Source organism: Penaeus vannamei, chromosome 20, assembly GCF_042767895.1.
Source record: "Penaeus vannamei isolate JL-2024 chromosome 20, ASM4276789v1, whole genome shotgun sequence".
Classification (NCBI taxonomy): Eukaryota; Metazoa; Arthropoda; class Malacostraca; order Decapoda; family Penaeidae; genus Penaeus; species Penaeus vannamei.
This window is the reverse complement of record NC_091568.1, coordinates 39,586,693-39,599,145: the sequence shown is the minus strand read 5'-3', so window position 1 is coordinate 39,599,145 and position 12,453 is coordinate 39,586,693. Positions and strand designations below refer to the sequence as shown.

The following is a 12,453-nucleotide window of genomic DNA, read 5'->3' as shown; positions in this document are numbered from 1 at the left end:
CCATCACTTAAGAATTCATTTCATTAAAAAGAAGAAAAAAAGGAGGAAAATGAGGTAGACAGAGATGACAGGCAAGCTCAAGAAGTGGCAATGTCTCGCTATGACTCTTTTTTTATATATATTCATCTAGCCTAAGAGAAGAGAACTGACTAAAAATAAGTTAGAGGAGATTTCAACCTCTCAATACCTTTAGAAGAGTGATACCCTTAGACTGGTTACTCGACCGTGAGGCAAACCAGAGACCTGTTATTTACTTGACATTCCAGAAAGAAAACTAAGGAGTAATTCATGTTATTATTGTCATTATTTCCATTACTACTGTTATTATTATCATTATTATTATTTTCTATCTATTCTCCTGGTTCGTTGATTCTGACACATTGTTTTTTTTTCCTTTTGGTGTAATTTTTATTGTGATTTTTTTCTCTCTCTCTTCATTTGTTTTCATTTTATGATATATATAAAAAATAGGATCTTCCGGTCTCTGGTCTCTCTCACAAGGCATAAAGAGATGAATACTGCAGTCATCTACAAAATGTACAGACTCTAAGACTAAAATTAATGGAAAAAGCTGCGGAATGGCCGAGACTGTAAATTATCAGAGTATAGAACCCTTTAAAAAAAAAATAAAAAAAACCTGTTCACAAAAATATAGGTATCTGTGCTTGCAGTATATATATCCAAAATAAAAAAAATTATATATATATATATTAATGAATTAATTGATTAATAGTAATAATCAAATATCTACTTTCGTTGCAAACTGAACCTAGGCTTATTACCACCTGTCCTTTGAAGGGATCGGCTATGGTAAAAAAGGGGAAATAGCAACTGAGTATCCATAATTTACCCGGGAAAATGTAAATGAACGAACAATGATCATTTTGGGGGATAAAATGGGGAAGCAAAAGGGAGAAGGGAAGAGGGATAAAGGGGGAAGAGGGATAAAGGGGGAAGAGGGAGAAGAGGGGGAAGGAGGTAGTAAAAGGGAGATGGGAAGAAGGGAAGAGGGGAATGAGGAGGAAGGGGGAAGCAAAAGGGAGAAGGGAAGAGGGATAAAGGGGGATAAAGGGGAGAGGGGGAAGGAGGTAGTAAAAGGGAGATGGGAAGAAGGGAAGAGGGGAATGACGAGGAAGGGGGAAGTAAAAGGGAGAAGGGAAGAGGGATAAAGGGGGAAGAGGGAGAAGAGGGGGAAGGAGGAAAGAAAAGGGAGAAGGGAAGAAGGGAAGAGGGGAATGAGGAGGAAGGGGGAAGCAAAAGGGAGAAGGGAAGAGGGATAAAGGGGGAAGAGGGATAAAGGGGGAAGAGGGGGAAGGAGGTAGTAAAAGGGAGATGGGAAGAAGGGAAGAGGGGAATGAGGAGGAAGGGGGAAGCAAAAGGGAGAAGGGAAGAGGGATAAAGGGGGAAGAGGGATAAAGGGGGAAGAGGGGGAAGGAGGTAGTAAAAGGGAGATGGGAAGAAGGGAAGAGGGGAATGAGGAGGAAGGGGGAAGCAAAAGGGAGAAGGGAAGAGGGGGGGATAAGGGGGAAGATGGGGGAAGGAGGAAAGAAAAGGGAGAAGGGAAGAAGGGAAGAGGGGGAGAAGAGGGAGAACAAGGGGAGAAAAGGGAGATGGGGATAAGGGGGGAGAAGAGGGAGAGGGGAGAGTAAAAGGGAGAAGGGAGAAGGGATTAAAGGGGGATAAGGGGGAAGTAAAAAGGAGAAGGGATAAAGGGGGAAGAAGAGGAAGGGGGAAGCAAAAGGGAGAAGGGAAGAGGGGGAGAAGGGGGGAGAGGGGGAAGGGAGAAGTAAAATGGAAAAGAGAAGAGGGGGGAGAGAAAAGCAAAAGGGAGAAGAGGGAAGAGGGGGATAATGGGGGAGAATAGGGAGAACAGGGGAAGGGAGGAAGAAGGATAAGGAAGAAGTAAAAGGGAGAATAGAAGAATGAAAGAGGGAAAAGGGAAGAGAGAAGAGATAACGAATAAGGAATAAAGGAGAAGGGGATAAAGGAACAGGAAATAAGGAATCAGAGAAAAGACAAAAGGACAAAAGGAGAAAAAGGGAGAAAGAATACGGGGAGAAAAAGGCAAAAGGAAGAAAGAAGAAGAAAGATAAAAGAAAAAAAAGAGAGAAAGAGAAATAGGAAAAGAGAAAGAGAAGAAGAAATAGGAAAAAGAGAGAACAGAAAAGAGGAAAGGGAAAAGGGTTAATGAAATAGAAGAACAAAATATCAACGAGAAAGAGGTGGAGAGATAGACAGAGAAAGGGGATAAGAAGGCCATACGAAAGAGAGAATTGGGAGAAAGGAATGTCAGGAAGAGGGATATCAGGGAATAAACATTATTGAGGTCAAGTACAGGGGTAGGGGAGTAGGGACATCAAAATCGAAGAGGAGGAGGAGGAAGAAGAGAAGAAAGAAGAGGAAGAAGAGAAAGAGGAAGAGAAAGAGGAGGAAGAGAAAGAGGAGGAGGAGGTAGAGGAAGAGGAAGAGGAGAAAGAGGAGGAGGAGGTAGACGTGGATGTGGCAGAGGTGGGGAGAAGGAGGAGAAGGATGAGAGGAGGAGGAGGAAGAGAAAGAGGAGGAGGAGGAGAAAGAAGAAGAGGAAGAGGAAGAAAGGAAGAGGAAGAAGAGGAGGAGGTGAAGGAGGAGGAGAAAGAAGAGGAGGTGAAAGAGGAGGAAGAGGAGATGGTAGAGGTGGACACGGAGGCGAAGGAGGAGGAGAAAGAGGAAGAGGAGTAGGAGGAGGGGGAAGAGGAGGAAATGGAGGAGAAGGAGGAAGAGGAGGTAGAGGTGAATGTGGCGGAGGGAGGAGGAGGGAGGAGGAGGATGAGCAGGATGAGGATGAGGATGAGGAGGAGGAGGAGGAGGAGGAAGAGGAAGATGAGGAGAAGGAGGGGGAGAAGAGGTAGAGGTGGATGTGGAGGAGTGGAGGAGGAGGAGGAGAAAGAAGAGGCATAGGTAGAGGCAGAGGAAGAGGAGGAGGTGCAGGGGAAAAGTGAGGAAGAGGACAACAGGTCAGGCTAGGTTAGGTCGAGTAATATAGGCTAGGCTAGGCTAGATTATGAGTATCTTGGGTCACATCAGGTAAAAAACAGTTCTGGCTTAGGGTTTAGTCTTAGAAGCGACTACAAGTTTGGGATTTGAAAGAAATATGGCTATATAACAGGTTGAGAACACGTGGTCTTTTGTCCTTTGAAAAAAACAAAAACAAAAAAAAAAACAAATAGTGATAGGGAAAATGTACATATTTTTTTTTTGTATTGAACGCTTCAACATATGGAAATTAACTTTTTTTTTTAATTCTTTTTTTTTTAGGACCGATAAGCCACCCATCAATGGATTGATTTAAAATGATAATGATGATAAAAATAAGAAATATCTAAAACTATCAAACTATTCGTAGAATATCTAAATATAATACTCCCTTGAAATATATAATTATGTTTCGAGAACAACAAATAAAAAAAACACAAACTCTATATATATATCAAAAACAAATAAACATCATACCTGTATTTAAACATTCTAACCTACTAATATACAACAAATTGCCATAAAAACTACAAGAAAAAAATATATCCTACAATTCACTAGTTTAAAAAAATATATCTATATATATATCTATTCCACGAAATCACCAAAAGATATACAAAAAAAATATACATATTCGAATCACAATAAAGTTAGGATTTTTTAGTGCATTAAGGGAAGTATTGAACTAGAGTGAAAGGATTAAAAAAAAAGGGTTAAGTTTGAGGGGAAGTGGGGGGTGGGGGTGGGGGAGTAGGGGGAGTGGGGGTGAAGGGTGAAGGGTTCTCGAGTATGCTATAGAAGGAAGGACAATGCACACTTTCTACTTGACAATGGTAAAGGTGGTGGGGGTGAGGGAGGGGGTGAGGGGGCGATAGCTTGGAGGGCGAGAGGGGGGAGGGGGGGGGGTCAAGTATGACTAACAAGAGAGTCTGACTGGCGAGGGTGAAGGGGGGGAGGGGGGGGGCAGGGGGAGAATCAGAGAGGGGGGGTGGGGGGTTCTATCCATTACAGAAATACATATAATTTTTTTTCTCTTTTTTTATTTATAGTCTAATATTAAGAGAGGAATTAACACTGCAGAATGTCTTTGAATTTAAAGAGATGGTCTACAAGAACAGTTGTTACGATGGATAGTAAAAAAAAAAAGGGATATACCTATGACATATTCTAAAAAACATATATTAGGTTTGTTTACTCAGTATATGCATGGTAGTGGATAGTTTAAATTTCCTGACAAAAGACCAAAATGAATAAGTTCTTTGAACACTTAGAAGCATCCTATACCATCTTTTTTTTCTTATAAAAATGAAATTAAATTCGATTAAAAAAAAGGCGGGAAAAAGGACAGTGGTTTTAAAAGGGGGAAGGCCTTTGTTATCATGAAATTATTCTTCTTGTAAAATATAAGAATTACCAAAAAAAAGGGAACACTGGATTTGGTAATTAGCATATATTAATGGGAAAATCAAAGTTCCTGAGGTTTTGGGAAGAATAGGTTAAAAAAAATCAAATCGAGGAATGGCAGCGGAAGTATAAGGGGGTTGACAGTATAAGGATCATCATCATCAAGGGTTTGGATTCTCTATCGAGAACGGGGGGGAAAAGAGGATGTCAAAAAGTATAAAAGTTTTGTTGGGGACTAAAGAGGATTGGATACAAACTGTGTGGTATTTGGAAAGCTTTTTTTTTTTGTAAGTAGTAAAGTGAGGAAATAAGTTCAATAAGAATAAAGAGCTTATATATATATCAAAAGAAAGCCGAAGCGTTGTTATGGTATCATGTTCTAGAAGTTTCGGTTCCGAATGAAGCGACTGAGATCATTCAAAGTTCACGAAATCAAGTTATGCAAATAGAAGAGAAATCTGGGATTAAAGATTCTAAAACTTTCTAGAATATGATACAAGGATATACGTATATACGTATATATATATATATATATATATATATATATATATATATATATATATATATATATATATATATATATATAAAAATATATATACAATATATATACATACGTATATATATATATATATATATATATATATATATATATATATATATATATATATATATATATATATATATATATATATATATATGTATATACATATATGAACAGAAATAATCATATATATAATTTCAGTAGAAAAAAGCGAGTGCAGGCTTCAAATAGGCGGGCGTGTTCCTTGGAAGAAAAACGGAAAAAAAATCATGCTATATTGTCCAAGAACACGCACTCTTTCTCTCTCTCTTTCTCACTCACTCTTGCTAGTTGAGTGCAATATAGACTTCACTCCACAACGGAAATGAAAATAAAGAATTAAAAATAATAATAACTGTCCAAAATGTGTCAGTTTCAAGTTTTTTTTTTTTAGAAGAGTCACTAATAAACTCGGTGAGAATAACATCACAAAAGGAAACTGTGGATTGGTCAGTGTAAATATAAGGAGGAGACAGTGAGGATAACGAACACACATGCAGAGAGCGTGGCTTCAACTACGGATGTGTGTGATATTGTGTCTGTTTTTTGTGTGTTTCAATATTATCTTGATTCATTAAAAATAAAGTGAAACCGCGTGGGGGTAATTTAACCTACAGAGATGGCCTCTAAAGCACAATCAAATCTCTCACTCTCATAATTTATTATCATCTTTAACATCATCTATCATTATGTCTCTTCGTGTGGAATATTATCATTATTATTATTATCATCTCAAGACGGGGCAGCAATCAGGCGTTAAATGTCTATCTGGCATCTCGAGTGAAAGGAAAGGGAGCGCGGGTTATCAACAGCAAATGGACCAGTCAGCCTTTCGTGTCGAGGCCGGGTGCACTTCGCTTGACTTCTGCGAGGTCTCTTATGCCATTACTGTATATGGACTGGTTATATGTGTCTGGATTTATCTATATGTTTGTATGGATATATGTATGTATGAGGAAACGGCGCGCGCGAGTGCGCGCGCACACACACAAACATCTATCGATCTACCTATAAATACATACATACATATATATAAACATATATACATACATGTGTATATACATACATACATACATATATATATATACATATACATGTGTATATATATATACATATACACATACATACATACACACACACATACACATCTATCTATCTATATGTATGTATATATATATATATATATATATATATATATATATATATATATATATACATACATACATACATACATATATATATATATATATATATATATATATATACATACATACATACATATATATATATATATATATATACATACATACATACATACATACATACATACATATATATATATATATATACATACATACATACATACATACATATATATATATATACATATATATATATATATATATATATATATATATAGATAGATAGATAGATAGATAGATATAAATATACACACACATACATACACATATATTTACATACCTACATCTGTCTACATATCTATCAGATTTTGCGTGTGTACTGTATGTGTACTGTATATGTAAGAGTGAATATGAATGTATGTATGTGTGTGTGTCTGCACGTCAGCATGCACGTGCATCTGCATGTCGCCATGTGCCTCTCACTCGAGGGCACATCTCACGAAGCAAACGCCCCTCCCCCACCCCACCCCGCCCACCCCGCCGCCCCTCGTGAAGCCCGGAGCGTGAGTGAAATGGAAGGCTCAATGAATGGCAACAAGGCTCACGGCGGCAGTCACGTGACACGGCGGGAGGAGCGCGGGGCGGGGGTGGGGGGTGGGGGGGTGGGGGGGAGGCAAAAGAGGAGACGAGTTAGTGTTTTTTTTTTTTTTTTTTAATACCCATCTTAACGTGCCCAACTGGCGTGCCTTTGTTGAAAAAAATGAGTTGATTATGAGTTAACTATGATGTCTTGTATTTAGTTTATATCAATTCTCCCTCCCCTTAGCATTTTAACTTGTCTGTTTCTTTTTTTTTTTTTTTTTTTGAGTGTATCTGCACGTGTTCGTAGTTGCAGTCACGGGAGTGTTCGAACGAGTTGTCACCAATGCAACGTTAAAGAGACCCATGTGATGACGGTGTTCGGATGTCCGCGCCGGGCTTCAGAGACATACAGTAAGGGTGAAAACAGGACTTTTTTTTTTTTTACATGCTAGCGTGATTGCGTTCATGCTTTTTACTGGGAGGAGGGTAGGGTGGGGGGCGGGGGCGGGGCGGGGGCGAGGGGGTGGGGGGGAAAGTGTGACCAGTCAAGAGTGCATGCGACGGAGTTTGTCGGGTCGAGTGTGTTTTTTGAATCATGCAATAATTTTTTAAATTTCTTTAAATCTGTTTTTTATTTATTTTTTTTTTGAGATTGGGTTCGGGTGAGTCCGTTTAAGGGAGTCGAAGGAGAGAAAAAAGGTGAAATCATGATGACAGCAGCCTGGTGAGCCTGCCGTGGTGATAGACAAATGTGTTCCCATGCTGCATTTAGGTTTACCAAAAAGAGGGAGTGAATAACTTTCAAATATAGGCGGTAATTATGAAAAAAGAAAAGAGCGAATCGTGCTTTTAAGAATTCTATGAAAGAGTAACTCATCTAGGTATTAATAATGTGTCCATGCTTGAAGTGAGCATTTTTTTTTTATATATATTACTGAGAGAGAGAGAAGAGAATTTAAAATAGCAATAGATAAAATCAACAATTCCAAAAAACAAAAAAGTGAGGGGGTATTTTTTTTGGGGGGTGGGGGGGTGAGACCTCTTGACAGCTCAGAGAGGGGGGTGGGGGGGTGAAGGGGGGTGTTACTTGGCCGGTGCTTGACAGTTAGGCATGCAACTCCAGCCAAACAAGTGGGGAGTATATATATATATTTTTTTTTTGGTGGGGAGGGGGAGGGGGAGGCATGGGGGAGAATTAATAAAAAAAAAAAGTGTACAGGGAATTAATACATTATTTAAAAGGGGGCAGGGGGGGAGGGTGTTCGGGGGAGGGGAGGGGAGTGTAGGGAGTGGGGGGAAGGGGGGCGGGGGCGGGCGGGGGGGGAAAAGAGGCTCTAAGAAGAACCGTACGTCATGTCTCCATAGCCCACAGTTGTCATGGTGACGACGGCCCACCAGAAGGCATCGGGAATTGACTTGAAGTGAGATTTTTCTGAACCTGCCTCGGCGAAGTAGACAGCGCTTGAGAAGAGAACCACACCTGCAATGGGAACAGACACATTGAGGCCTCCTCCCTAGAGAGAGAGAAGAAGAAGAAGAAGAAGAAGAAGAAGAAGAAGAAGGAGGAGATGAAGAGGAAATAAAAAAAGAGGTGAAAAGGAAATGATGGTAGGCGCGGAGATGCAGATGAAGAAAGAGAGGACGAGAAGATGGCGACGGTGGAAGTCAAATAAAAATAATGATGTCAAATTAAAAGGATTTGGTGCGGGATTGGATGAGAGAGAAGGGAGGGAGGGATAACTGAAGGGGGAAGGGGGAGAGAGTGAGAGGGGGGGGGCGATCCTGAAGGACAGTGTAGGGAAACGACGTGTGTGTGTGTGTTGTGTGTGTGTGTGTGTGTGTGTTGTGTGTGTGTGTGTGTGTGTGTGTGTGTGTGTGTGTGTGTGTGTGTGTGTGTGTGTGTGTGTGTGTGTGTGTGTGCGTGTGTTTGTGCGTTCGCTCTTAGGGAGGCGGTAGCTAGTAAAGAGAGAGATGAAGAGAGAAGAGAGAAAAAAGGTGAGGATACTGAAGAGAGATTTTCCTAGGGGGAAGATAACAGAAAAGAGAGAGAGAGAGAGAGAGAGAGAGAGAGAGAGAGAGAGAGAGAGAGAGAGAGAGAGAGAGAGAGAGAGAGAGAGAGAGAGAGAGAGAGACAGACAGACAGAGACAGACAGAGAGAGAGGAGAGAGTGAGAGAGAGAGAGAGAGAGAGAGAGAGAGAGAGAGGAGAGAGAGAGAGAGAGAGAGAGAGAGAGAGAAGAGAGCGAGAGCGAGAGCGAGAGAGAGAGAGAGAGAGTCATTCAGTTATTCTCTCTCCCCTCCCCTTTGCCTCCCTCTCTCTCTCCAACCCTTCGAAGGAGACAAACTTCCTCCTTCACGGAGAAGGAAGAAGGAGAGGGAGAGGGGGAGGGGGAAGGGGAGAAGGACCGAAAGAGCAAACGTCTTGAGAAGAGGAAAACGCCTCCGCAAGATTTCAGACGTGTGTGTGTGTGTGTGTGTGTGTGTGTGTGTGTGTGTGTGTGTGTGTGTGTGTGTGTGTGTGTGTGTGTGTGTGTGTGTGTGTGTGTGTGTACGGGCTTGACCCCCTCCCGCTGCTCTGGTTAGGGAGGCCCGCACACACGCACGCACACGCGCCTTGGGACAGAAGGAGGGGAACTAGATCTGTGTTGAAACCGATCCTTCAGGAATAAAAAAAGAAAAGAAAAAAAAATGAAAAGTGAAAAAAAAGCGAAAGGTTCCTTAAGCCGAGAGCCGTAAGGAACTCTAGCCGGTCTGTGTCACTGCATTAGAAAAAAAGGGAAGAGGGAGGGACGGAGAACGGAAGGAAAGAACGAAGACGAAAAGAGAAGAAGAGGAGGAGGAGGAGAAGAAGGGAGCGCGGACTGGGGGCTTGGGCGAAAGGGGGAAGAGGTTAGGTTAGAAAGGGGGTTTACGAAGGAACCTGAAGAAGAGTTCGGAAATCACACACGTACACACAAAATAATAATAACAACAAATAAATGGGGGGGAGGGGGGGGGGAAGGAAGAAGAATAGGGAGCAGTTCGCAGCAGCGGTGTACCAAATTTACCTCATGTCTCCATAGCCAACCGTGGTCATTGTAACAACGGCCCACCAGAACGCGTCCGGGATGCTTTTGAAGCAGGAGCGGTCAGAGCCGGCGTCAGCGAAGTACACAGCCGACGAAAATAAGACAACGCCTGGAACACAACAACCCCGAAGTCACCTCCTGCCTGCCTGCCTGCTTGCCTGCTTGCCTGCCTGCCTCCCGCCGCAGCAGCCTTGGCTCGGGGGGCGGACCGAAAGCACAGTTTCCACAACACTGAAGGGGCGTTACAGGTACACACAAAACCACAGGGACACACGCATTACAACACCGATGGGGGAAATAATGATTAAACAACACCTACGGAATTTTTTTTTATGGTTTAGGAGAGTAGATACAATAGATTCTTTAGAGGAAAAAACAACAACAACAATAACAATAACAAGAGTATTAATTTCAAACTAATACTTATCATCGCCTTTCCAGCTGACCACAAAAGGAGAAAAAAGACGGCCAAAAAAGTGCAAGCAACATCGAGAAAAATGGGGGCCAATATCAGACACATCTTTGGCGACGCACTCACGCACTCACGCACACACAAACTCACGTTAATTCGTTACGCAGAAGACCTACTCTTCCTCCTCATGCACGGACACGCACAGCCGTTCTTGCTACGAGCCGGAAGGGAAGGTCAAGAAACAGCTGTTTTTGGTGAACCGGTTATCAAGATTCGAATAAAGCCGTTAACGCATTTCGAATTTGAATTTTAATTTTAGAATTAAAAGGCAGAATTCTAGTTCGTTTTCAAATTCGGTGGAATGTGGAAGAAAAAATATATATATATTCTTTTATATATCAGATAGGAAATCGTATTTTCTCTTCGTTCCAACGGTATCGAAAAGGAAAGTTATTGGAAGAATCAAACAAACTGTTCACTGAATGAAACACAAAATGCTGTACAAATGACGGAAAAAAATAAAAAGCTAACACATATAAAAAAACAACAACAACAAACCTAAAAAACAAACACAATCAAACGCGCGGGAAAACAAAAGAAGATCACCTTGCGCTGGAAGTCGACGGCAACCGCGCCGGCAATTACCCCTCCTAATAACGTATTTATGAGACCGCTTCAATGTACACGGCTATCATTACCGCCCGGGAAAAGTATTGGCCAACCACTAATGATTATGAGCGTTACGCGGTTGTCTGTCTGTGAAGGAATGACTTAACGATCTCTAAAATGATGACGTCATCAGCTAATCCTAACGGCGGGACGTCATCAGCCACCCTAATGCTGTGACGTCATCGGTAATAGTAATGTTGCCCATTCGTGATCGCGCGATTTTTGTAGAAGAGTGAATGAATCTGTGCTTGCTATGTTTTTTCTTTTTCTTTCTTTCTTATGGAGATATTATCGCATTGTTTTAGATATTTATTTTTTTCTTCTTTCACTATGTAGCGTTCTTTAAATCGGAGACAGTCGGGTGAATTACAGAAGATCAACAGACGCACAAATAAACGCACAAACAAACATATAAAAACACAACACGAACATACATAGAACAAACACTAAAACTCTCAAACGCACATAAAACTTTCACACGTACACACGCACACGCACTTAAAACACACACACACACACACACACAAAACACTTAAAATACACCCACAAAACACACTTAAAACGCACACAACCTCTCCAACAAACTCACACTTCAAAACACACGCACACAATCACACTTAAACACTCACAAACAAACAAACAAACACAAACAGTCAATAAACACCAACACGTGGCAATCCACCCAACCGCCCGGACGCAATAATTGCCAAGACAGTTGAGTCATCAGCTGTCAACTTGCTGTCAACTCGAATGGCTTGGCTTGTCCGACGCAAGCCTGTGGTGGCTATTCGGGTCTATTCGGGTTTATTCGGGTTTATTCGGATCTATTCGGGTCGATTCGGGTCATCTCGCCGAGGAGGAGGAGGAAGAAAGAAGGAAGGGGGAGGAGGGGGAGAAAGGAGGAGGAGGGGGAGAAAGGAGGAGGAGGAGAAAAGAGGAGGAGGAGGAGGAGGAGGAGGAGAAAGGAGGAGGAGGAGGAGGAGGAGGAGAAAGGGAGGAGGGAGGAGGAGGAGAAAGGAGGAGGGAGGAGGAGGAGGAGGAGGAGGAGGAGGAGGAAGAAAGGAAGGAGGAGGAGGAGGGGAGAAAAGGAGGAGAAAGGAGGAGGAGGAGGGAGGAGGAGGAGGAGGAGGAGGACAGAGGAGGAGGAGGAGGAAGAGGAGAAAGGAGGAGGAGGAAGAGGAGAAAGGAGGAAGGAAGGAAGGAGAAGGAAGAAGAAAGATGATGAATGTGAAAGGAGGAAGGAGGAGAAAGGAGGAAGAGGAGAGGAAAGGATGATGAGAAAGAAGGAAGGAGGAGGAGAAGAAAAGAAGAGGAAAAGGAAGATAGAAGAAGAGGAAAGAGGTTAAGGAAGGAAGGAAGGAGGAGATAAGGAGAAAGAGGATGGAGGGGAAGAAAAAGAGGATGAAGAAGATAAGGAAAAAGAAAACGAAAATTACGAGGAAGAAGAAGGGTATGAAGAAGAAGATTAAGAAGAAGGAGAATAGTAATAGTAGTAGTAAAAGTCGGAGCAGTAACATCAGGGAAATAAAGAAGGAAAGAGAAAGATAAAAGGAAGACACAGAAGACAATTATATCAGAAGACGAG

At 41.8% G+C, this 12,453-nt stretch overlaps 1 protein-coding gene across 1 annotated transcript in view; it reads right to left on the bottom strand.

The window, feature by feature from the left end:
- Sh (Potassium voltage-gated channel protein Shaker) overlaps positions 1-12,453 on the bottom strand; it is a gene marked incomplete in the record, with an annotated part of 306,734 nt that overhangs the window by 22,133 nt on the left and 272,148 nt on the right. Inside the window, 1 exon segment of the mRNA XM_070134617.1 lies at positions 8,071-8,200. Coding sequence (XP_069990718.1) covers positions 8,071-8,200 — 130 coding nt within the window.